The 24,345-nt window shown below is 44.4% G+C and overlaps 1 protein-coding gene across 1 annotated transcript in view; it reads left to right on the top strand.

Moving 5' to 3' along the window:
* Positions 1-24,345, top strand: part of SI (sucrase-isomaltase) — a 230,712-nt gene that overhangs the window by 200,073 nt on the left and 6,294 nt on the right. The window contains exons 41-46 of the mRNA XM_030216421.1: positions 4,633-4,781; positions 8,751-8,835; positions 8,931-8,987; positions 13,756-13,880; positions 15,475-15,563; positions 18,971-19,020. Of these exons, the coding sequence (XP_030072281.1) occupies positions 4,633-4,781; positions 8,751-8,835; positions 8,931-8,987; positions 13,756-13,880; positions 15,475-15,563; positions 18,971-19,020 (555 nt within the window). The remainder of the gene's footprint in view (positions 1-4,632; positions 4,782-8,750; positions 8,836-8,930; positions 8,988-13,755; positions 13,881-15,474; positions 15,564-18,970; positions 19,021-24,345) is intronic.

The raw sequence follows: 24,345 nt of genomic DNA, 5'->3' as shown, positions 1-24,345 counted from the left end.
TTTTATCTGCTTGGCCTGAGGTGACACAAGGCCATGTCCTCTGGTTTGCAGGGGTATTACTCGCCAGCCTTAAAATGCTTCCCACTTCACCTATCTTTGGTACTGTCCCCCCCCACCCCCCTTGCCTTAAACTGCCAGAGCAATACTGCCAGTGGAGAAACTCTACCAACAAAGGACAATGGGTCGACAGATGAGAAATAGCCCAGGAAGTAACCTACTGATTACACTACAACGCCCTGTAATAATGAGCTACCATTGTTTAAAATATTCATAGAAAACAAACCTTACAAGTGCTAACTTTGGTGGAAAGGAAATGCATATGTTTATAAGAATAACTTTAGAAATAGTAACTCCACTGTATAATGATATTCATATCCTATATAATAAAACGCACCTCCAATGTTCTGAAGCTGACTCTGTGGCAGTAAAGCCTGAAGCATTTGTGCTCTCAGAAAGGATGCATCCATCTCATGAATTGACGTCACGTACTTCCGGGTACATCAGATGCAAAAGCTGATCAACCAGAGGTGGGAGGGCGGACGCACAGCGGCGAATGGATCGAACGTTCAGTGGGCCTGCATGCTGAGCTGTGCATGGCAGCAGAGGTTGGCCGGTTGGCGGAGGGCCAGAGATTTGGCCGGTATCGTTAGGGGCAGGGGAGAAAGGAGAATCGCTGGGTGGCTGGAGGGGGGGCAGGGGAGAGAGGAGCATCGCTGGGTGGCTAGGGGGGCAGAGCAGAGAGGAGAATCACTGGGTGGCTGGAAGGTGAGGGCAGGGGAGACAGGAGATTCGCTGGGTGGCTGGAAGGGGGGGCAGGGGAGAGAAGAGCATCGGTGGGTGGCTGGAAGGGGGGGCAAGGGAAAATGGAGAACCGCTGGGTGGCTGGAGGAGGGCAGAGGACAAAGGACAATTGCTGGGTGGCTGGAGGGGAGCAGGGGAGAGAGGAGAATCGCTGAGTGGCTGGAGGGGGGGCAGGGGAGAGAGGGGAATCACTGGGTTGATGGAGGGGGAGCAGGGGATAGAGGTGACTCACTGGGTGGCGGGAGGAGGGCAGGGGAGAGAAGAGCATTGCTGGGTGGATACAGGGGGGGCAAGGAAAAAGAATAATCACTGGGTGGCTGGAGGGGGAGCAGGGGAGAGAGGAGAATCGCTGGGTGGCTGGAGGGGGGCAGGGGACAGAGCAGACACACTCGCACCCAGCAGTCTCACTCTCTCTCTGTCACACCCACACACTCGCACATTCACTCTCTCTCTCTCTCTCACACACATTCACTCTCACACACACTCTCTCAAACATACACACTCCGACAAAAACCTTGCTAGCGCCCGTTTCATTTGTGTCAGAAATGGGCCTGATTTACTAGTGTTTTATATTCTTTTGTCTAAAGATCAAATGTGACTCTGTTGAATACAAGCTTACCATAATCAACAAAAGGTACTGAAAAATTGGGTCCTGTTAAAACAAAATTTTTCAAAGCCTGTATGGACAAACTGACATTAAAAATGCATGTACTTTAATTATATTTTCTTGGTCAGTACATTTAAATTAGTTGGATAGCCTGCATCAAATAGATTTTGCTCTTTGATGAAAGAACAATTATCTTTATTTGTGAATGAAGTACCTTTTAAAAGGAAGTTTAAACTCAATGAACATTCAAAAGTCAGAGTTATCATGTAGTTGGCAGTCTTACCTAATTTACTAAGGTATTGCTTAGCAAATTAATAGTCATTACTGTCACTTACTGGAGCTTCTGATCTCTTTGAAAGTCCCGAATGCTGCCCTGTAGGAAAGGGGAGTAATAAATTACAAGCAGCAAAATGTCTGACATATTTAGCTCAGTCCTTCATGTTGTCCCTATCATTCTTTTTTGACTCTTTACAAACCTGTCACCCTCAGAAAGTACACTGAAATGTGCTCGTACATTCTGCAGGTACATTGTTCAGGAATAAGAACATAAAAGCATAGACACTGCCATGCTGGGAAAGATCAAAGATCCATCAAGCTCCGTATCCTGTTTCCAAGTGGCCAATCCAAGTCACATGTATCTGGCAAGATCCCAAAAGAGTAAAACAGATTTTATGCTGCTTATCCTAGAAATAAGCAGTGAATTTTTACAAACCTATCTTAATCATGGCATTTGGACTTTTCTTTTAGAAAATTAGCCAAACTTTTTTTTAAACCCTGCAAAGCTAACTGCTTTTACCACATTTTCTGGCAACAGATTCCAGAGTAATTACATATTGAGTGAAGAAATATTTTCTCCAGCCTGTTTTAGATTTACTGCTTAGTAGCCTCATTGTGTGCACCCTAGTCCTAGTATTTTTGTAAAGAGAAAACAAGTGATTCATGTCTACTCGTTCCATTCCACTCGGTATTTTATAGACCTCTATCATATCTCCCCTCAGTCATCTCTTTTCCAAGTTGAAGGTCCATAGCCACTTTAGCCTTTTCTCTAAGGAAAGTTGTCCCATCCCCTTTATCATTTTCTTTTCCCTTCTCTGTACCTTTTCTAATTCCGCTTTATCTTTTTTGCGATGCAGTGACCAGAATTGCACACAGTATTAGAGGTGCAGTCGTACCATGAAGTGATACAAAGGCATTATAACATTCTCATTTTTGTTATCCATTCCATCCCTAAGAATTCCTAACATTCTATTTGCTTTCTTAGCCCTAACTGCAACGGCAAAAACTATAACCATAGAGTTGCAGTTTCTTCATAGTCTCTCTGTATAACCATATAGTAGCAGCTCAGACAATACTTTCAATCTTCCATCATAGATCTGATTTGCCCCCCAGTCCAGTGATCTGTACACTCAAAGGACCAGAATTCATTCATTGTTTCCAGTCGTACGTGCACACTTTTGGCTACGGAGTAAGCAAAGTACTAATAACCCTTTTGCTCCTGAAAAATTGAAGATTCATTGAAGGGTTAAGTAGAGAGGTGTGGTAGCCGTGTTAGTCCACTCTTAAAGGTTATCAATAGAAATCAAACAAAATAAAACATGGAAAAGAAAATAAGATGATACCTTTTTTATTGGACATAACTTAATACATTTCTTGATTAGCTTTCAAAGGTTGCCCTTCTTTGTCAGATCGGAAATAAGCAAATGTGTTAGCAGATAGGGTTATAATGTTTATTACTGGTCCAACATAGGAATTATCCAGTTTTTAGGACCAGACATAGTAACATAGTAACTGAGGGTAGATAAAGGCCTGAATGGTCCATTTGGTCTGCCCAACTGTCCCGCTCATTATCAATTCATGATTAAATTGACAATGAATGTGATGTAACATAATTGATCATGCTCTTTCTGGCATCATAGACCATAGGAGTCTGCCCGGCTCTGTCCTTCATTCCAGCTACTGGAGTTGCTGTCAAAGCCCACTCCAACCTATCTGCCTTGTTATTGGCTGGACACAGACCATAAAAGTCTGCCCAGCACCGGCCCTCAGTTCTCAGTTTCTAGCCACTGAAGTTGCTGTTGAAGCCCTTTCCAGCCCATCCTAAACCGGATTGGCATATACAGGACACAGACTGTACAAGTCTGCCTGGCACCGGCCCTATTTCATCACAGCTGGAGTCGCCATCTAAAAGTCACATGACATGCCCATGCAACCATTTAAGTTTAGGGGTTTTTTTTTTTAAACCGTTCACTTTCTAATTTCATATCCTCTGTGTTTATCCCATGCCATTATGAATTCTGTCACCATTTTTGTGTTTACCATCTCCCTCAGGAGGGTATTCTAGGCTTTCACCACCCTTTCCATAAAAAGAATTTCCTGACATTACTCCTAAGTCTACCACCCCGCAACCTTGACCCATGTCCACTAGTTTTACAGTTTCTCCTTTTCTGGAAAAGATTTGTTTCTATATTAACTACCTTTCAAGTCCCTTCTTCAGATGGATCAAGAAATAGTTCAATATGAAGTTCCCTCTTTTGGAATTAAACATAACTGAACAATGCTCTTAAATTCTTAAGTGGTGATATCCACGTAGGAACAATCCCCACTTGTTCCTGCCCCTAGTGGCTCCATGTAGTAAAATGGCTGCTGCAAGCTCTATCAGTAGTCTCATGGTACTACCACTAGAGGTCAGCCTTCCATATATGAGTCAAAGCAATGGTAGGGACAACATGCTCTGACCTCCATATAGGGAAGGTGGACTTCTAGCGGAAGTACTGAGAGACTACCGCCAGAGCTCGAGCGGCTATTTTACTACATGGAGCTGCTAGGGGCTGGAGTGAATTGTGGATTGCTCCTGCTCGGATACCCCATGACCACCAGGAATGTAGGTAGGCCCCAGCCCCGGGGGGTGGGGGGAGCTGAATTGGTGGGAGAAGCTGTTCAAGGGGGCTGATTACGGGGGGACAGGAGGAAGGAAAGCGCTGCCAGCTCCTCCCTGTCTGCGCCCTCAGAATGCCCCTGTCCAGCCTCCAGCCCACTTTAAAAATGGCCAATTAGAGCTGGTATTCAGTGGCATTGCCCAGTTAAATGCCACTGAGTAGAAATATCAGTGGATGGCCTGCAGACTGTGATTTTAAGTGGGCAGGAGCCTCATCTGCCCATTTAAATCGCTTTGAATATTGACCGGTTTATTTTTTATGATGAAGTTCTTATTTTTCTCCTTTTAGAGGCAAGATCCTGTTGCATTTGATGAAGCATTTAAAACTTTGTCCCGGAATGTCCTGAATACAAGATACACACTGCTGCCCTACTTGTACACGTTAATGTTTGAAGCTCATGCTTACGGCTCAACGGTTGTACGTCCAATGCTGCATGAGTGAGTAAAAGAAAAAACATCATTTGCATACTGCTGCCATAGATGCCAATACGTTCAATATTTCTTATGGATTTAATTTATTTATTGGAGTTTATAAACCGCAGGCACAGTTTAATAAAAAAAAACTTACAATTGTGTTAACAGCATAACAAGAGTAAAATGACCAATGACGCCTGCCTCCGGGGTCCAAAGTCACAATTTTCAAAAAAAAAAAAAGCAAAGTAGAAAAACAGATTCCTAGTGGCAATGATGTATCTCCCAAGTAGAAGTCAACACTGTTATCCATGCTATTGTAAAGAATGCCGTCAGTTAGAAAAAAAACGCCAGATTGTATATAAGCCGCCTAAAAAATATGTGTGGTAAACGTTTCTGCCTAAGCGTATTTTTTTTTGTTACATTTGTACCCTGCGCTTTCCCACTCATGGCAGGCTCAATGCGGCTTACATGGGGCAATGGAGGGTTAAGTGACTTGCCCAGAGTCACAAGGAGCTGCCTGTGCCTGGCCCTTGCAGATCATCAATGTGGCTGCGCAGGCTTCTGCTTCTGTGAGTCTGACGTCCTGCACGTACAGCCTGCGCAGCCTTCTACATGGAATGTTGCTAGTGGAATGGCAACATTCCATGTGGAATCTCCAATAGTAGCAACATTCCATGTAGAATCTCCAATAGTATCTATTTTATTTTTGTTACATTTGTACCCTGCGCTTTCCCACTCATGGCAGGCTCAATGCGGCTTACATGGGGCAATGGAGGGTTAAGTGACTTGCCCAGAGTCACAAGGAGCTGCCTGTGCCTGAAGTGGGAATCAAACTCAGTTCCTCAGTTCCCCAGGACCAAAGTCCACCACCCTAACCACTAGGCCACTCCTCCACTATAAGCAGGGCTTTTTTTGAGGGGGTACTTGGGGGTACTGAGTACCGGCACCTTTTCCATTGTCTGCTAAAATTGACCCATGGTCCTCAAATTTTAATGAAAGAGCTCAGGCTCTACATACCAATTCTGCCTTGCCATAGACTCTGTGACTGGTTGCAGGGGGCCTGGCTATTGTGGGGTGGGTCCCTCAGTGATCATCCCACCCCTGAAAGGTGGCCTGGCATTTGAGTACCGGCACCTTTTTCGCTAGAAAAAACACATTGTCTATCAGTGGCATCTAGATTTAGGCGTGGTATATAGAATACGCTTAGTTGATATCTCAGTTAATGAAACTACACACTTCCATTTACACCAATGAAAATGTGGCGTAAATCCCTGCGCGAATCTTTAGGCGCTATATAGAATCCAGGGGATAATAGCGCAGTTTGGTAAAAGAGACCCCTAGTTACTAATCACTGGGGTTAACAGTAAAATAGCATATTTTAATGGTCAGTAGCCCGTGTTGCTACCCCTCCTCACCCCTTAAAACGGTTGTTACGGCTGGATATGCTGAAATTTACATGTGTATTCCTGGACATCCTTTTTCATATTTTACTAAAGGCTTCATGTTTGATTAGTCTTTTGTAAAGGAACTGCATGCATCCCAACTCCCTATACAAAACCACGTTTATATTAAATAAAATGTTAAACCATATTCTTTCTTAATGATATCCTCCCTCCCTCCCTTTGAATGAAAGGACAAAAGGGATCCTCTGACTACTGTGTTTCCCAAATTGTTCTTTAATTTGTTTTGTTATCTATTTCATTGTTTTATTTAATTGGATTTATAAATCACATCTCCTCTCGCAATGCATTCAAACTGCCTTAACACTATGGGCTCCCTGAGCAAAAAGAAAATCATGACCCATTTATAAAACTGACATTTGAGAAGCAAACTTTGCAAAGAAAGTTTTGATAAAACTTGGAAATAAATATTTTAGAAGGGTCCAGATTTACTTTATTCAGGGGGTTCTTTTACTAAGGTGTGCTGAAAAATGGCTTGCGGTAGTGTAGGCGTGGGTTTTGGGCGCGCGCCAATCCATTTTTCAGCCCGCCTGTAAAAAAAGGTCTTTAAAAATTTTTTGACGGAAACGGATGTGCGGCAAAACAAAATTCACCAACAGAAAACGATTCCACAATATCAGTGTCTCTGGTAACATTCAATAGTATATACGCAAACCAGGACTATTAGCCACCTACTTATATAAAGAGCTTGTAACAGTTTACACCAGTATAATATAAATTTATATATATATATATATATATATATATATATAAAGAGTACCCCCAGATATTTCCCACTATTTCTGCAGACAATAATGCTTCTATAAAGTGGTATAGTCAGTGGCGTTCCTAGGGGCGCTGACACCCGGGGCGGATCGCCGATGCGCCCCGCCCCCCCCGGGTGCAGCGTGACCCCCCCCGGCAAAAGGACACCCCCCCACCCCAGCGAAAGAACCCCCTCACCCCCGGGTGCACGCCGCTGGGGGGGTGCCGCGCACCGGTCAGCGTCGTTCGTTTCCATGCTCCCTCTGCCCCGGAACAGGTTACTTCCTGTTCCGGGGCTGAGGGAGCATGGAAACTAATGACGCTGACCGGCGCGCGGCACCCCCCCCCCCAGCGGCGTGCACCCGGGGCGGACAGCCCCCACCGCCCCCCCCTTGTTACGCCACTGGGTATAGCACTTCTTTCATCAGGTAACTCTACAATTTTTTTTTTGTCTTTGATTGACTAAGGAAGAAGGGAACTCCTTAGCCTTAACCCTCGTCCCTGAAGAAAGCAGTTGAAACCCGCGGAGTCGGGCGGTTCCAGGGGAAGGCGTGAGATGAATATATTTTTCAGCAAAGCAAGATAAAGTGCACAGTTTTCACCAAGTATATATTTTAAAGTAAAAGTGATTTTAATAGCACTGTGGTGTTGGGAAGCAAATTAAAACGAGCAATCTTTGCTCCCCCCCCCCAAAAAAAAAAATTTGTAGAGTTACCCGATGAAAGAAGTGCTATATCACTTTATAACAGCATTATTGTCTGCAGAAATAAAGGGAAATATCTGAGGGTACTCTTTATATATATATATAAAAAATGTATATTATACTGGTGTAAACTGTTACAAGCTCGGCAAAACAAAATTGGCATGCGTCCATTTTGGGTCTGCATCCTTACCGCCAGCCATTGACCTAGCGGTAACGTCTCGCATGGTAGCTGCACAGTAATGACCTACATGTGTCAAATGCCACTTGGAGTGCGTCCAATGCGCACATCCAAAAATTATTTTTCAGCCACGCGTATTGGACACATGCCAAAAATGAAATTATCCCAAGAGCCACGCGGTAACCGGGCGGTAAATCCATTTTGGCACGCATTGGGTGCGTGTAGACGCTTACACGGCTTAGTAAAAGATGCCCTCAGCTATTATTGGATATCTGCAAATGTCTCTTGCAACTGGAATATTTTAAAAAGAACTTTTAATTGGAATACAACATGTACAAAAAAAGATATAAAAGAATTGGAGAAGGTGCAGAGAAGGGCGACGAAAATGATAAAGGGAATGGAACGACTTCCCTATGAGGAAAGGCTCAGAAGGTTAGGGCTCTTCAGCTTGGAGAAAAGGCGGCTGAGGGGTGATATGATAGAAGTCTACAAGATAATGAGCGGAGTAGAGCGGACAGATGTGAAGCGTTTGTTTACACTTTCAAACAATAATAGAACCAGGGGACACAAGATGAAGCTAGAATATGGTAGATTTAAAACAAATAGGAGAAAGTTTTTCTTTACTCAGCGTGTAGTTGGACTCTGGAACTCGTTGCTGGAGAATGTGGTGGCAGCGGCTGGCCTTACGGAGTTTAAGGGGGGGGGGGGGGGTTGGACAGATTCCTGAAGGAAAAGTCCATTGAACATTATTAAATATATTTGGGGGGGGGGGGGGGGGTTGCCGGGTTCTTGAAGCCTGGATTGGCCGCTGTCAGAGACAGGATGCTGGGCTCGATGGACCCTTGGTCTTTTCCCAGTATGGTGGTGCTTATGTGCTTATGTACAAATGAAGTTTTTTGCTTTTTTAGGTTTGTGGATGACAAAGAAACCTGGGACGTATACAGACAATTTTTGTGGGGGTCGGCACTATTGATTAGTCCAGTACTGGATGAAGTAAGTATTTTTAAAAATGTGCTCTAAATATTTGAAACCACTATGCACTGGAAGATGTGGTGTTTAAGTAACATTGTTTTCTTTTTAAATTTCAGGGACATAGAAGTGTGTACGCATACATACCAAAGGCACGTTGGTATGATTATTACACGGTAAGGAAATAAGTAGTCAGTTAGCTGTCTATATTAACATATTTACAAAATTAAGAAGCCCTTTTACAAAGGAATGCTGAAAAATGGCTTGCGGTAGTGTAGATGCAAGTTTTGGGCGCATGCCGATCCATTTTTCAGCGCGCCTGTAATAATGGCCTTTTTAAAAATTTTGCCGAAAATGAACGTGCCTCAAAATGAAAATTGGCGTGCGTCCATTTTGGGTCTGAGACCTTACTGCCAGCCATTGACCTAGCGGTAAAGACTCACGCAGTAACAGGGCAATAATAACCTATGTGCATCAAATGCCACATGGCATGCATCTGTTACGCATGTCCAAAAATAAAAAAAGATTTTTGGGACGCTCATAACGTAGTAAAAGAGCCCCTAAAGAAGTCTGAAACGCCATTTTGTATAGTGCATTTAGGGGCCCTTTTACTAAGCCGCGTAAGCATCTACATACGCCCAATGCACGCCAAAATGGAATTACTGCCCAACTACCACATGGTGCGTGTCCGATACATGTGTCCAAAACATATTTTTTATTTTTGGACGCATGTAACGGACACGCGCCAAGTGATATTTGATGCGTGTAGGTCATTACCACCCATCGTTACCGCTCGGTTACCGCATGAGTCTTTACCGCTAGGTCAATGGCTGGTGGTAAGGTCTCAGACCCAAAATGGACACGCGGCAATTTTCATTTTGATGCATGTTCATTTTCAGCAAAAATACAAAAAAGGCCTTCTTTACAGGCGCGCTGAAAAATGGAGTGGGGCGCACCCAAACCCGTGCCTACACTACCGCAAGCCATTTTTCAGTGCGCCTTTGTAAAAGCACCTTTTAAATTATGATTTAAGGGGTGCTTTTACAAAGTTTATGAACTGAATACCCAAGTCAGAATATTCACAGAGTTTTTTGTAAGTACATATAGGACCATAGGTATTACCCACGCATTTTCCTTGACATTTAGTGGGACCAACCATTCTATATGTTCACCAAAACAGTAACATCACTCAGCACTTTCTTGGGAAAATTCTAAATGGCGCCCCCTAGTTTTGGGCAGCAGGAAAGGATGTAAAATGGTGGCATTTAAAGTAGTTTACATGCCTAAGTGGTCACTTATGAGTGCAAATGACCTCATACAGTGTTGACTGGCAGAAGAGTACTTTGCCAGTGGGTGTGCATATTGGTGAGGTTTGGCTGCATCATGGGTGACACATGCAAATATGCATATAAATGATAGAATATTATAATTTACTTACATTTTGGCTAACACTTAGGCATGAGTGTTTACACTAGCTATCAATAGAAATAAAACATGGGAAAGAAAATACCTTTTTTTATTGGACATAATTTAATACATTTCTTGATTAGCTTTCGAAGGTTGCCCTTCTTCGTCAGATCGGAAATAAGCAAATGTTGGTAGATGACAGTATATATAAGTGAAACATCAAAGCATTTCAGTGACAGTCTAACAGGATAGGGGTGGATAGGTGAGAGACAGGAAGAGTCGGGTGGATGAGGGACAGGGAGATATGGATGGAGACAGGAGGGTGACAAAGCAGTACAATTTTTAGGTTTATAATGGGCTAGAAAACCCAGATCTTTGTTAAGTCCTGTCTGGTGGGTGTCAAAATATTTAATCATTTTGACTTCAAAGGTCTTACGTTCCTGTATTGTTTTAAAGTTCCATTTCAGGATTCTTACCATGAAATCACTGGTACAGCGGTTCTAGTTTTGTAAAGTGCTGCCCCAGAGGCGTGACATCTTTATTGGTACTGGCATTTTTCATATGGTGTCTATGTAAATTAAATCTCTTCTTTAGCATCTGACTGGTTTCTCCAATGTAGCAGCCTTCGTTGCATTTTTTACACTGAATGATATATACCACATTGGAAGATGAGCACGTGAAAGATTCCTTAATGTTGAATATTTTTCCTTTGTGAATGACCGTGGGGTCCTGTGAAATGTTCTGGCATAGTTTGCAGCTGGATATATTGCAAGGATGTGCGCCATTCTCTTCTTTTTGAGTCTATGTTGGGAGCTTACTTCTAATTAGCTTGTGTTTTAAGTTGGGTGGCTGTCGGAAGGCCAGCACTGGTGGGGATGGGAATATCTCTTTCAGTAATTCATCCTCCTGGAGTAGAGGCTGCAGATCTTTTATGATTTTCCATGTTTTATTTTGTTTTATTTCTACTGATTACCTTTAAAAGTGGACTAACGCGGCTACCACACCTCTCTACACTAGCCATACAACTGGTGTAAATAGTAGCTCCTTAAATGTAAGCATTATTTTCTGTCACTATTTTAGGCCCCTATAGAATTGGCTTGACATAGGCATTTGGTTACTCAATTATCCCTGGCACCCTGTTGTAGAATTACCCTTCCTCCCCCAGATTCTATATATGGTAACTAAAGTTGCCCGCTGCTCCAGCAACTTTATTAAGTACTGAGCCAATCAGTACCAATAATTGGCTGCTAACAACCAATTACTGGCATTAATTGGGATTTACGCATGGATCGTATTCTATGACAATCCGCGTGTAAAATCCTAGGATGCCTATTTTTGGAGGGCGTCTTTAGGGGACGTTTCAGAGGCATTCCTATGAATTATGCACATTCTTATAGTATATGCCCGATCTTCCTAATTTAGGTGTCAGCATTTAATGCAGGTGACCAAAACCGAACTTCTCATTTTTCCCCCCAAACCCACCTCCCCACTCCCCCCGTTTTCTATTTCTGTTGATGGCTCTTTCATTCTCCCTGTCTCCTCAGCTCGAAACCTTGGGGTCATCTTTGGCTCTTCTCTCTCCTTCTCTGCTCATATCCAGCAGATTGCCAAGACCTGTCGTTTCTTTCTTTATAACATCTGTAAAATCCGCCCCTTTCTTTCCGAGCACTCTACCAAAACCCTCATCCACACCCTTGTCACCTCTCGTTTAGACTACTGCAATCTGCTTCTTGCTGGCCTCCCACTTAGTCACCTCTCCCCTCTCCAGTCGGTTCAAAACTCTGCTGCCCGTCTCGTCTTCCGCCAGGGTCGCTTTACTCATACTACCCCTCTCCTCAAATCACTTCACTGGCTCCCTATCCGTTTTCGCATCCTGTTCAAACTTCTTCTACTAACCTATAAATGTACTCACTCTGCTGCTCCCCAGTATCTCTCCACACTCGTCCTTCCCTACACCCCTTCCCGTGCACTCCGCTCCATGGATAAATCTTTCTTATCTGTTCCCTTCTCCACTACTGCCAACTCCAGACTTCGCGCCTTCTGTCTCGCTGCACCCTACGCCTGGAATAAACTTCCTGAGCCCCTACGTCTTGCCCCTTCCTTGGCCACCTTTAAATCTAGACTGAAAGCCCACCTCTTTAACGTTGCTTTTGACTCGTAACCACTTGTAACCACTCGCCTCCACCTACCCTCCTCTCTTCCTTCCCGTTCACATTAATTGATTTGATTTGCTTACTTTATTTATTTTTTGTCTATTAGATTGTAAGCTCTTTGAGCAGGGACTGTCTTTCTTCTATGTTTGTGCAGCGCTGTGTATGCCTTGTAGCGCTATAGAAATGCTAAATAGTAGTAGTAGTAGTAGGCATGGTTTAGGTGTTGGCGCTTAGATGCTATTCTATAAAGCACGGATGTCCTTTATAAAATTCTGCTTGATGTATAATTTTTTACATGACAATTTTTCAGCACGACGTACTGAATCTAATCCCCTATGTGCGAATGCTGATGCAACACTTACATTTATAAATACTGGCAATTCTACATATATGAGTCAAGTTCCAGAAAATATTAGAGAGAGAGAGAGAAAGAGAGAGAGAGAGAGAGAGAGAAGAGAGAGAGAGAGAGAGAGAGAGAGAGAGAGATTGATATAGATAGGAGTGGCCAATTAAGGAGCCAGGGAGCTCTTTTATTACAGCTTTGCATGTGCTAAATGCTAAGAAGCCCATTTTATATCAGATATTATCTTCCAAATTTCAAAAATAAACAATACAGATCAGAAGTGAAAAGTTTCAGGTGTCCACTTGGCCTCCTTTGCTTCGAAAACTTTGCCAAAATCAATGAGGAATCTTTTCTTATTATTACAGGTTTGCCCTTGTTGGTGATAGTGTTACAGCTTCTTGGGGTTGGCTCCCCTCTTCTCTAAGGGGTCCTTTTACTAAGGTGCACTGAAAAATGTGTTATGGGTGCGTGTTTTGCAAATGTAAAAAAAATGCCTTTTTTAATGTTTTGCCGAAAATGGGTGTGCGGCAAAATTAAAATTGCCGCACATCCATTTTGGGTCTGAGACCTTACCGCCAGCCATTGAGTTAGCGGTAAGGTCTCACGCAATAACCGGGTGGTAATGACCTATTCGCGTCAAATGCCACTTGACATGCGCAGCTGACGCATGCCAGAAATTAAAAAAATATTTTTCGGATGTGCGTTGCGGACGTGTACCAAAATTGAAAGGGCCATGTGGTAACCAGGCGGTAACTCCAATTTGGCACGCACTGGGCACGCGTAGGCACCTACCCAGCTTAGTAAAAGGGCCTCTTCTTTAACTGAGACAAATACTCTTCAAAGTTTATACTCACTGGTTTCCCTTTCAACTAAAAATAAAATCCAACTGCATAGCTGTGGATTTGTACAGATTATTAGAGAACCTTTATCACCAAAATTATGCAAAGAGTTAAGCTTTACTTCCTTTTTGAGGAAAAAGGAATTTCCCACTCTCAGTAATAATACAGAAGTCTCACAAAACCCATAACTTCTCTTTCATAGGGGAAGGATATTGGAATAAGGGGGCAGTGGTATGAGTTTCCAGCTCCTCTTGAACATATAAACCTTCATGTCCGTGGAGGTTACATCATTCCATGGCAAGAACCAGCAAACACCACCCACTATAGGTAAGTGAAAGCTTCAGCACTTATTTGGAAAATAGTTATCTTTTATCAACCTAAGAAATCTTTCCCTTGGTGAATTACAATTCAAGACCTATACATACACCCATTTTTTTAGACTTTACTACATTTGTAGTTTTTCAGCTTTTTCCAGTGTTTCTTTTAGGATGCCTTAAACCATGGTGCTCAGCTCGCCCAAATTTGCAATTTAAAAATATTTTTATTTTTTGTTACATTTGTACCCCGCGCTTTCCCACTCATGGCAGGCTCAATGCGGCTTACATGGGGCAATGGAGGGTTAAGTGACTTGCCCAGAGTCACAAGGAGCTGCCTGTGCCTGAAGTGGAAATCGAACTCAGTTCCTCAGTTCCCCAGGACCAAAGTCCACCACCCTAACCACTAGGCCACTCCTCCGATTTGTGTCAGAAGATGGCCGGGGATCTCTTTCGAAAATGAGCTGGATAGCTATCTACTGCCTGAGGGGTCCTTTTACTAAGGCACACTGAAAAATGTACTGCAGTAATGTAGACACGTGTTTTTGGCGCACGCAGAATTATTTTTCTGCACACCTACAAAAAAATGCCTTTTTCAAAATTTTTTGCCGAAAATGGACGTGCGGCAAAATGAAAATTGCTGTTGCATCCATTTTGGGTCTGAGACCTTACCGCCAGCCATTGACCTAGCAGTAAAGTCTTACGTGGTAACCAGGCGGTAATGACCTAGGGGCATCAAATGCCACTTGGGCATCCAAAAATAATTTTGGACGCACATATCGGACGCGCACCAAAAAATGAAAAATTACTACGAGAGCCACGTGGTGGCCCGGGCGGTAAATCCATTTTGGCACGCATTGGGCGCACGTAGATGCTTACGCGGCTTAGTAAAAGGGCCCCTGAGTCCTTACTGCCACTCACTGACCTAGCAGTAAGGGCTCATATGCTACTCGCACGGTACTCATGCAGCGCACACCAATGCGGATGCACTGCCAATTACTGCCAGAAATGCCCCCCCCCCCCCCCCCCCCCACGGTGGAAAATAGAAAATTATTTTCTACTTTGGGAACCAGTGCGCACCAACTTCGGAATTACCGCTGGAGACCCATGCTACCCTGGTGGTAGTGCTGATTTGTCGCAGGCTACCTGGGTGATAGGCCTACCGCAGCTTAGTAAAAGGGCCCCTAATTTATTTAAAGGACTGTGCACTAATGTTAACCTTAGCACATGGCTAGAAATTCAGCAATTAGAAAAAAAGGGCTATTTTACAGCCTCACTAGAAATGGGATTAGCATATGGGAAAGACCCGTATAAGGGCACCCTATGTCCGTTTACTAGCTTAGTAAAAGGGCCCCATGTCAGACTATTAAGACCAATTGAAAATATGATTATAATTGGCATGTTGGTGTTCCACATTGTTAACGTTACTTTGGTTCATAATTTTGTGAATATTTTGATAGTTATTTATTTTATTTTTAAAAGATATTTTTTTGTAATACAAGCTATGGCCTATAATTTATAAATTAAATAATGTTTTTTAGACTAGATCACTATCTTAGGCTACAACACACCAACATCTGTGTTATTATTATTATTCATTCCTGCAGCCGCCAAAACTTCATGGGGCTTACTGTTGCTTTGGATGAAAATGGAAATGCCCAAGGTCAACTTTTCTGGGATGACGGGGTAACAATTGGTAAGTGAACTCCTTCCTAGTGAAAATACAAACCTAAATGGTAAAATGTTTGAATGGAAACAATTTCTGAAGTTGCATATATTCTTTAATAGAACTTATTTAGTTGGTAAAACACGGATCAGTTTCAGACTCCACAGATGTTTCATTTAAACACCAGCCGTGGCATTTGATGTTATACCTGAATATTAGGTAGCAGCCACGCTCTGAATATCATGGTACAATTGGGCAGAACCTTGATAACAGTGATATTTTTGCGCGTAGTTATCAATATGGGCTACATTGAGCCTGAGCTTGTTCAGGATAATGTGGGATACAAATCAGAGGTGTAGGCAGGCCTCAAATTTTGGATGGGCCACTGGGCAAATTGGGTGGGCACATGTACTGTAGTTTCCATACCTCCCCGGTGGCAAGTCAAAACTTGACAGTAAATACCTATGCTGGTGGGAATCCCCGAGCCCCACCAGCTGCAGGGGTCCTCCAGTGGCAAGAACAGCTTCCTCTCCTCCTTGCTGCAACTTGCGGTACTGTCCACGCGCTGATGCTGCCCCACCCCTTTGCGCATTCTTGGTTTTCACGCAGGCTTGAAAACTGAGTGTGTGTGGCAGGGGGAGGCCAGCGCGATGGCAGCATGTAGACATTGGCGTCGACTGGATCAAGTAGGAAAGGGAGCTGTTGTTGCTGCCAGAGGACCCCTGCAGCTGGTGAGGCTTGGGGATACCCACCAGCCAATAACAAGTGTGCAAGAATTTTGAGTGGGCCCACCTGGGCCCACCCATGGCTATGTCACTGATACAAATGTCATTTAAAAAAATAAATAAATATTTTTTTTTTGAGCACTAACTCATGCTATTTTAACACAGATCCCATTTTAGGCAGTGAGACTAGGAGACTTTTATGAAAATATGTTAAGAGATGGGTTAGTGCGTTTTAATGTGGAACTTAATTCATTTTTCAAAAATTAGTTTTTTTTCAGGTTGTGTGCTAATGTTTGCATTAGCGTACGTTACTTGAAAAAGGTAACACAGGAGGACTTGCTTCCTCCAATTAAAGAGTCACCAGCAGGCTTATTTTCGAAAGAGAAGGGCGCCCATCTTTCGACACAAATCGGAAGATGGGCGTCCTTCCCACAGGGTCACACAAATCGGCATAATCGAAAGCCAATTTTGGGCGTCCTCAACTGCTTTCCGTCGCGGGGACGACCAAAGTTCACGGGGGCGTGTCGGAAGCATAGCGAAGGCGGGACTGGGGCATGCTTAACACATGGGCATCCTTGGCCGATAATGGAAAAAAGAAGCACATCCCTGACGAACACTTAGACGACTTTACTTGGTCCTTTTTTTTTTATTACAACCAAGCCACAAAAATGTGCCCCAAATTACCAGATGACCACCGGAGGGAATCGGGGATGACCTCCCCTTACTCCCCCAGTGGTCACTAACCCCCTCCCACCCTAAAAAAAATTAAAATATTTTTTACAGCCTCTATGCCAGCCTCAGATATCATACCCAGCTCCATGACAGCAGTATGCAGGTCCCTGGAGCAGTTTTAGGCAGGTGGACCCAGGCCCATCCCCCCCCCCTACCTTTTACACTTGTGGTGGTAAATGTGAGCCCTCCAAAACCCACCACAAACCCACTGTTTAGCACAAGGGCCTCTTAGTTATTAATAACTGAGGTTAACAATAAAATAACATGTCTTCATGGTAAGGCACATTGGTAACGTAAAGGCCCTTTTTCACTAAAAGGGAAGTACCGCCGGGCTACTGCAGCAGGCCGGCGGTAGTTCCCTTCCCCAGCGTGCGCAATTTCCAGCACTGCAAAAATATTTCAATTGTTGTAGCACCAGGGTGTACCAAGCAGTAATCGGGCAGTGCTGCATGGAGATAAATGCCCCATGAGTATTTTACTGGATTGATATCGGCAGTGCCCCTGCCTCCCTTGCCAGGTGCTGCATTTTTTTCCCAGGGTGGAAAGTAGATTCTCCATAAAAGGGTAGAAGAGTGCAATTTTAAAAGGAACCATGGTGAGTAAGACCTTGTTTACTTTTTCTGAATCCCTTTAAATACCACCCCCCCCCCCCCATAAAAAAAAAAGATTTTAACTCGCAAACAGTAGCGTATGCATAAACATGGCAAAGAATCCAATCATTCAAAATGTAACATTCTTCCATTTGTTTCTTTTAACTTATTACGATGATATTTAGAGGGGAAATAATCAATGTGGGCTCCTGTTAACATGTTATTGTACCATAGTGGAGGAGTGGCCTAGTGGTTAGGGTGGTGGACTTTGGTCCTGAGGAACTGAGTTCGATTCCCACTTCAGGCACAGGCAGCTCCTTGTGACTCTGGACACGTCACTTAACCCTCCATTGCCCCATGTAAGCCGCATTGAGCCTGCCATGAGTGGGAAAGCGCAGGGTACAAATGTAACAAAAATAAAATAGATACTATTGGAGATTCTACATGAAATGTTGCTACTATTGGAGATTCTACATGGAATGTTGCTATTCCACTAGCAACATTCCATGTAGAAGACTGCGCAGGCTTCTGTTTCTGTGAGTCTGACGTCCTGCACAGAAGCAGAAGCCTGCACAGCCACATTGGTGGCTTCTACATGGAATGTTGCTAGTGGAATAGCAACATTAACATTCCATGTAGAATCTCCAATCTCCAATAGTAGCAACAGTGGAGGAGTGGCCTAGTGGTTAGGGTGGTGGATTTTGGTCCTGGGGAACTGAGGAACTGAGTTTGATTCCCACTTCAGGCACAGGCAGCTCCTTGTGACTCTGGGCAAGTCACTTAAACCTCCCATTGCCCCATGTAAGCCGCATTGAGCCTGCCATGAGTGGGAAAGCGCAGGGTACAAATGTAACAAAAATAAAATAGATACTATTGGAGATTCTACATGGAATGTTGCTACTATTGGAGATTCTACATGGAATGTTGCTACTGTTGGAGATTCTACATGGAATGTTGCTATTCCACTAGCAACATTCCATGTGGAAGGCTGCGCAGGCTTCTGTTTCTGTGAGTCTGACGTCCTGCACATACGTGCAGGACGTCAGACTCACAGAAGCAGAAGCCTGCGCGGCCACATTGGTGATCTGCAAGGGCCAGGCACAGGCAGCTCCTTGTGACTCTGGGCAAGTCACTTAACTCTCCATTGCCCCATGTAAGCCGCATTGAGCCTGCCATGAGTGGGAAAGCGCGGGGTACAAATGTAATTAAAAAAAATAGGTCTCAATTTATACAATGAAAAGAGTAACTAATAACGGGGGTTAACAGCAAAATAACCCGTCTTAATCGTAGCCACATTGATAAATTCTCCCCTATTCTTTGAGAGCCTAAGACATTTTTCTATGGTTACTTCTCATGTAGAGATACATTTCATTACTCTTCTGCATTACAGATGCCTTTGAAAAAAACCTTTATTTCCGAGCTTCATTTAAGGCAAGCCAGGTATGTATTATTTTTGCATATACATAGAAACTCTTGCTTTTAGTTGGCATTTAACAGGACTTCAAATGATTAGGCAAATGCTCAGCATTGTTATATGACAGCCTGATAGGAGAACAAGGGCATTCATCTAAAGTATAGGACTGCCTTAGAATAAGAGGTCCTTTTACTAGGGTGCGGCGAAAAGTGTCCTGCGCTAGTGTAGACGTGTGCATTGGACTTGCACAGGTCCGTTTTTCAGCGCACCTGCAAAAAAGGCCTTTTTCCTTGGCCAAAAAATGGACGCGCGGCAAAATAAAAATTGGCGTGCGTCCATTTTGGGCTTGAGACCTTACCGCCACCCATTGACTTAGTGGTAAGGTTTCATGTGTTAACCGGGCGGTAATTGTCAGCGCGTGTACAATGCTGATTATCACCCGGCTAGCACCACGTGCCAGAAAATAAAATATATTTTCCGGCGCACATAGTGGACGCACATAAAAAATGAAATTACCACGCGGACCACGCAGTAGCCGGGCATTAGTTCCAAATTGGCACGTGTTGGTTGCACATAGGCGCCTACGCGGCTTAGTAAAAGGGCCCTTCATATAGCTGTCATCTGCTTATTATATTTTAAAGGTCATTAATTCATGGGCGTAGCCAGACAACAGATTTTGGGTGGGCCTAGGCAAGAAGTGGGTGGGCACCAAGTGTTCTGCCCCCAACCACCACCCAAAAAATATCTCAGCTGGTGAGAAAATGCAGTCTGCAGCAGGCATGCACTGAAAACTGAGCATGCGCAGGTGCCATTATCGTTACCATCAGGGGGAAATCTTGAGCTGGTCAAGCTTGGGATCCCCACCAGCTACCACTAAACGTGTGCTACTGTTGGGCGGGCCTGAGCCCTAAGTGGGTGGGCCCCGGCCCACCCAGGCCCACCTGTGGCTACGCCACTGCATTAATTAGAAAGATGCACAAATTTACTAACACCATTTTCCTAAGTGTTTTCCTTACGATATCAAAAGGGAGAATCAGTACCTGGGACATTTTTACTTTGTTTCATTATGGCAGAAAAACTTCCAAGTTTTGGAAATGCACAAATCCCACTCCCAACATACCCCTTGAGATTTGGATGCACTGCAGAGAAAAATGTCTCAAATCTGAGTTTTGAAAATTGCGAAATGCCACTTTATACCATTTGAGTTGTTTTTCTCTTTTGAAAATGAGCCCCATGGTGTTGGCGTGTGTACATTTTGGGCCTGAGAGCTTACCGCCACCCATTGACTTTGTGATAAGGTCTCATGCATTAACCAGGCAGTAATCGTCAGCACGCTTACACTGCCGATTACTGCCCAGTTAGCGCTATGCAGTAGAAAATAAAAATATATTTTCTGCCGCGCATATCGGACACGCATAAAAAATGGAATTACCACCTGGGGCACGCGATACCCGGGCGGTAGTTCCCAATTGACGTGCGTTGGACGCACGTAGCTGCCTACGCACCTTAGTAAAATGGCCCCTTAGAAAACATTGCAATATCATCTCATTCTGTAAGTTCTCGTAAGTATCGCCACACTGGAACAGACTGAAGCAGGAGCGTCCCAGGCCCGCCCACCCAAACGCACACACTGCGGCAGCCTACCTAGCCTTAGCATACCATGGCAGAGTCAGACAGCACCCGCTCAGCTGATATTCGGCTCAGGCCCGCCTACCTTTCGGGTTTGCCCCTTGCAGAGTCGGCACTCAGGCACTGAAATGCAGGTCGCGTCGCAGCCGCGCAGCTCGTCGTTGTTCTTGTTCCATCCGCGGTATGACCGTATGACTGACGTGGCTGTGCACGGCGGCATGCTCAGCCTCGCTCTCGCTCTGCTCGCTGCCTCGTGGCCATCAGGGTGGTAGGCTAAAAAAATAGCTGCAGGCAGGGTTGAGCATTGAGCTGCCTAGTGCGAGCCTCAGCCTGCCTGGCCCTGGAAACGTGGGGAAAGTTCTTTGAGAAGATTCGAGAATCGAATCGAGTTCCTGTCTCGGTACCGAACCGTGGTGCTGCCAAGCAGTGCCCTGCAGGTAATAAAATTTTAAATTCTCTCTCTCTCTCTCTGTCATATATATCTATATATATAGTGCCCACCCATATTAGCTCTAGGCCCAGCCAAAATGTCAGGTCTGGCAAAGCCACTGGACTGAAGGTCCATCAAGCCCAGCATCCTATCTCCAACAGTGCCCAATCCAGGTCTCCACCGGCCACCATTTACTATTTTCTTTGATTGATCCTAGTTTCTTAGCCAGTTTGATTGCTGGTGCACATACATAAACAGGCATATCAACATACTGTGAACCCTCTGCTATTTATTTATTCATTTAATAGAAGAAAAATGTCAACGTCCCCATTACAGCAGTTGCTGCTGCTGCTATTTTGGTAACTACTGTGGGGGCTGGAGGAGTAAAGCCTCAGAGATCCTGCAGAAGCATTAGAAGCGGAGAATGAGCAGGCTGCAAGGAAGGCGCTGCCAATGCTCTCTGGCATCATTGGGAACAGGGCCCTGGCACATAAACACCAAAGCTGCTCCCAGCAGTGATAACAGTGTAAGGATTTTTTGTGTTAAGGGAGCCAGAAATGAACGCCAGGATGTGGGAACTAAAGATAACTTTAATATGTAGTGGAAGAGAAGACTAGTGGTTAGAACGCTGGGCCGGGAACCAGGGAAACCCGGTTCAAATACTGATGCTACTCCTCGTGATCTTAGGCAACTCCCTTAGTCCTCCACTGCCTCGAGTAGAAACTTTATAAGCCCTCTGGGAACATGGAAATACCTAATGCACAGTGCCATAGCGAGGGCAGCTGACACCCGGGGCGGGTCACCGCTGCGCACCTCCCCCCCGGGGTGCAGCACGGCGCACCCCCCCTCGGCACGCACCCCCACCCCAGAACGCATTCTTAGTGCCATACAAAAGCAGGGGGCAGGCGGGAACGCCGATCCGCCCCGAGTGCACGTCACTGGGAGCTGCGTCGGCTCTGCTGGTTCCCTGCTCTCTCTGCCCCGGAACAGGAAGTAACCTGTTCCGGGGCAGAGGGAGCAGGGAACCAGTGCAGCTGACACCCCCCCCAGCGGCGTGCAACCGGGGCGGACCGCCCCACCGCCCCCCCCCACTGCTAATGCACCCAAACCTAACTCACCGTGAGCTAAATCTACCTGATCTCATGAAGGCTCCTGAGTCATGGAAATGATGTGCAGGAGAATCCGTACTACAGAACTTAACTTAGGCCCGGCTGTGACCAAGTCCCACTAGGCTGGCACAGTTCTATTTATTTCTATGTGCAATATGAGTGAGGAAAGGAATCAGAAATCTGTCATGCTGACTGAAGAGGAGCTTTGAACATGCAAATATTTTTACAAATGTGGGAGCCCTTTTACTAAGGCGCGCTGAAAAATGGCCTGCGCTGGTGTAGGCGCATGTCTTGGGCGTGCGCAGGTCCATTTTTCAGCACACCTGCTAAAAAAGTCTCTTTTTTAAAAATGAAAATGGACGTGCGGCAAAATAAAAATCAACGCGCGTCCATTTTGGGCCTGAGACCTTACCGCCACCCATTGACTAAGCGGTAAGATCTCACGCATTAACCAAGTGGTAATCATCAGCGCGCGTACACTGCCAATTACTGCCCGGTTAGCGCCACGCGGTAGAAAATAGAAATGATTTTCTGCCGCGTATTTTGCACGCGCGGCAAAATTAGAATTACTGCCCAAGGCACGTGGTAGTTGGGCGGTAGTTCTAATCTGATGCACACTGTACACATATAGGCCCCTACGTGTCTTCCTAAAATGGCCCCATATTTATTTATTTAAAACAGGCTTGCATTTTTGAAGTAGGCTGTGAAAACTGTGAGACTGTTTATAGCTATTCTGCATGCTGTTTTAGATTCTTAAATTTGTAATTTTTCAATATGTATTTTGTATTTCTTATCTTTTCATTACTTTTTAGGGCTGTATCTTGATTAAATCATGATTGATCACATGATTAAATGTATGTTATTTATTTATCTACATTTTTCCCACTGCAGCTCCTTGTGAATGTGAACAAAGGAGGTTTAAATATTTCCTCAAAGTCAGAAAGAGCTGCAGTGGGAAAAAAAAGAAATAAATAACATATAGCACCTTTAATCACGTGATTAATCGCAATTACAATTTTAATCGAAATGCAGCCTAATTTAAGTACATAAGTACATAAGTAATGCCACACTGGGAAAAGACCAAGGGTCCATCGAGCCCAGCATCCTGTCAACGACAGCGGCCAATCCAGGCCAAGGGCACCTGGCAAGCTTCCCAAACGTACAAACATTCTATACATGTTATTCCCGGAATTGTGGATTTTTCCCAAGTCCATTTAGTAGCGGTTTATGGACTTGGCCTTTAGGAAACCGTCTAACCCCTTTTTAAACTCTGCCAAGCTAACCGCCTTCACCATGTTCTCCGGCAACGAATTCCAGAGTTTAATTACGCATTGGGTGAAGAAACATTTTCTCTGATTTGTTTTAAATTTACTACACTGTAGTTTCATCGCATGCCCCCTAGTCCTAGTAATTTTGGAAAGCGTGAACAGACACTTCACATCCATCTGTTCCACTCCACTCAATATTTTATATACCTCTATCATGTCTCCCCTCAGCCGTCTCTTCTCCAAGCTGAAAAACCCTATCCTCCTTAGTCTTTCTTCATAGGGAAGTCGTCCCATCTCCGCTATCATTTTAGTCGCCCTTCGCTGCACCTTTTCCAATTCCACTATATCTTTCTTGAGATGCGGCGACCAGAATTGAACACAATACTCAATGTTTCTATCTTGCCAAGCACTAATGTTGTAACGTTTTTTTTAAAATCCATAAATAAATTAACTAAAGACTCAGGAGGCAATTTTATAAACATTTTTCATACATTAAACCTGTTTTAACTTTTATAAAATGATTGCACGTATTACGTGCATAAAAGTATACGAGTCAACAAAAAAGCATATCCCGTATTGTTGCATGCTGTTAACAAACAAAAGCAAGCAAAGAAAACACAACATTATGGGGTCCTTTTACTAAGGTACGCTAATGATTAGCATGCGCAAAGGGGCCCTTTCAGAATGCCGCATTGGTGCACGCCAATCCGTCACTACTTCCGGCCTACCACAGGAGCTGGCGGTAGTGCTTGCCCCAGCGCATGCCTTTTCTGGTGTGCCAGAAATTATTTTAGAGATAGGGGCTTACCTGGCAGTAATTGGGCAGTGCCATGAGCTGCCCGGTTACCACTGGGTTAGTGCAGCAGCCCCTAAAGCCTTGGTGGCAGTAAGGCCACCCCCCCTTGGAAATGGCCG

This window comes from Microcaecilia unicolor, chromosome 10 (genome assembly GCF_901765095.1).
Source record: "Microcaecilia unicolor chromosome 10, aMicUni1.1, whole genome shotgun sequence".
NCBI lineage: Eukaryota > Metazoa > Chordata > Amphibia > Gymnophiona > Siphonopidae > Microcaecilia > Microcaecilia unicolor.
Note: the sequence above shows the minus strand (reverse complement) of the source record. Positions and strands in the feature narration are given on the sequence as shown.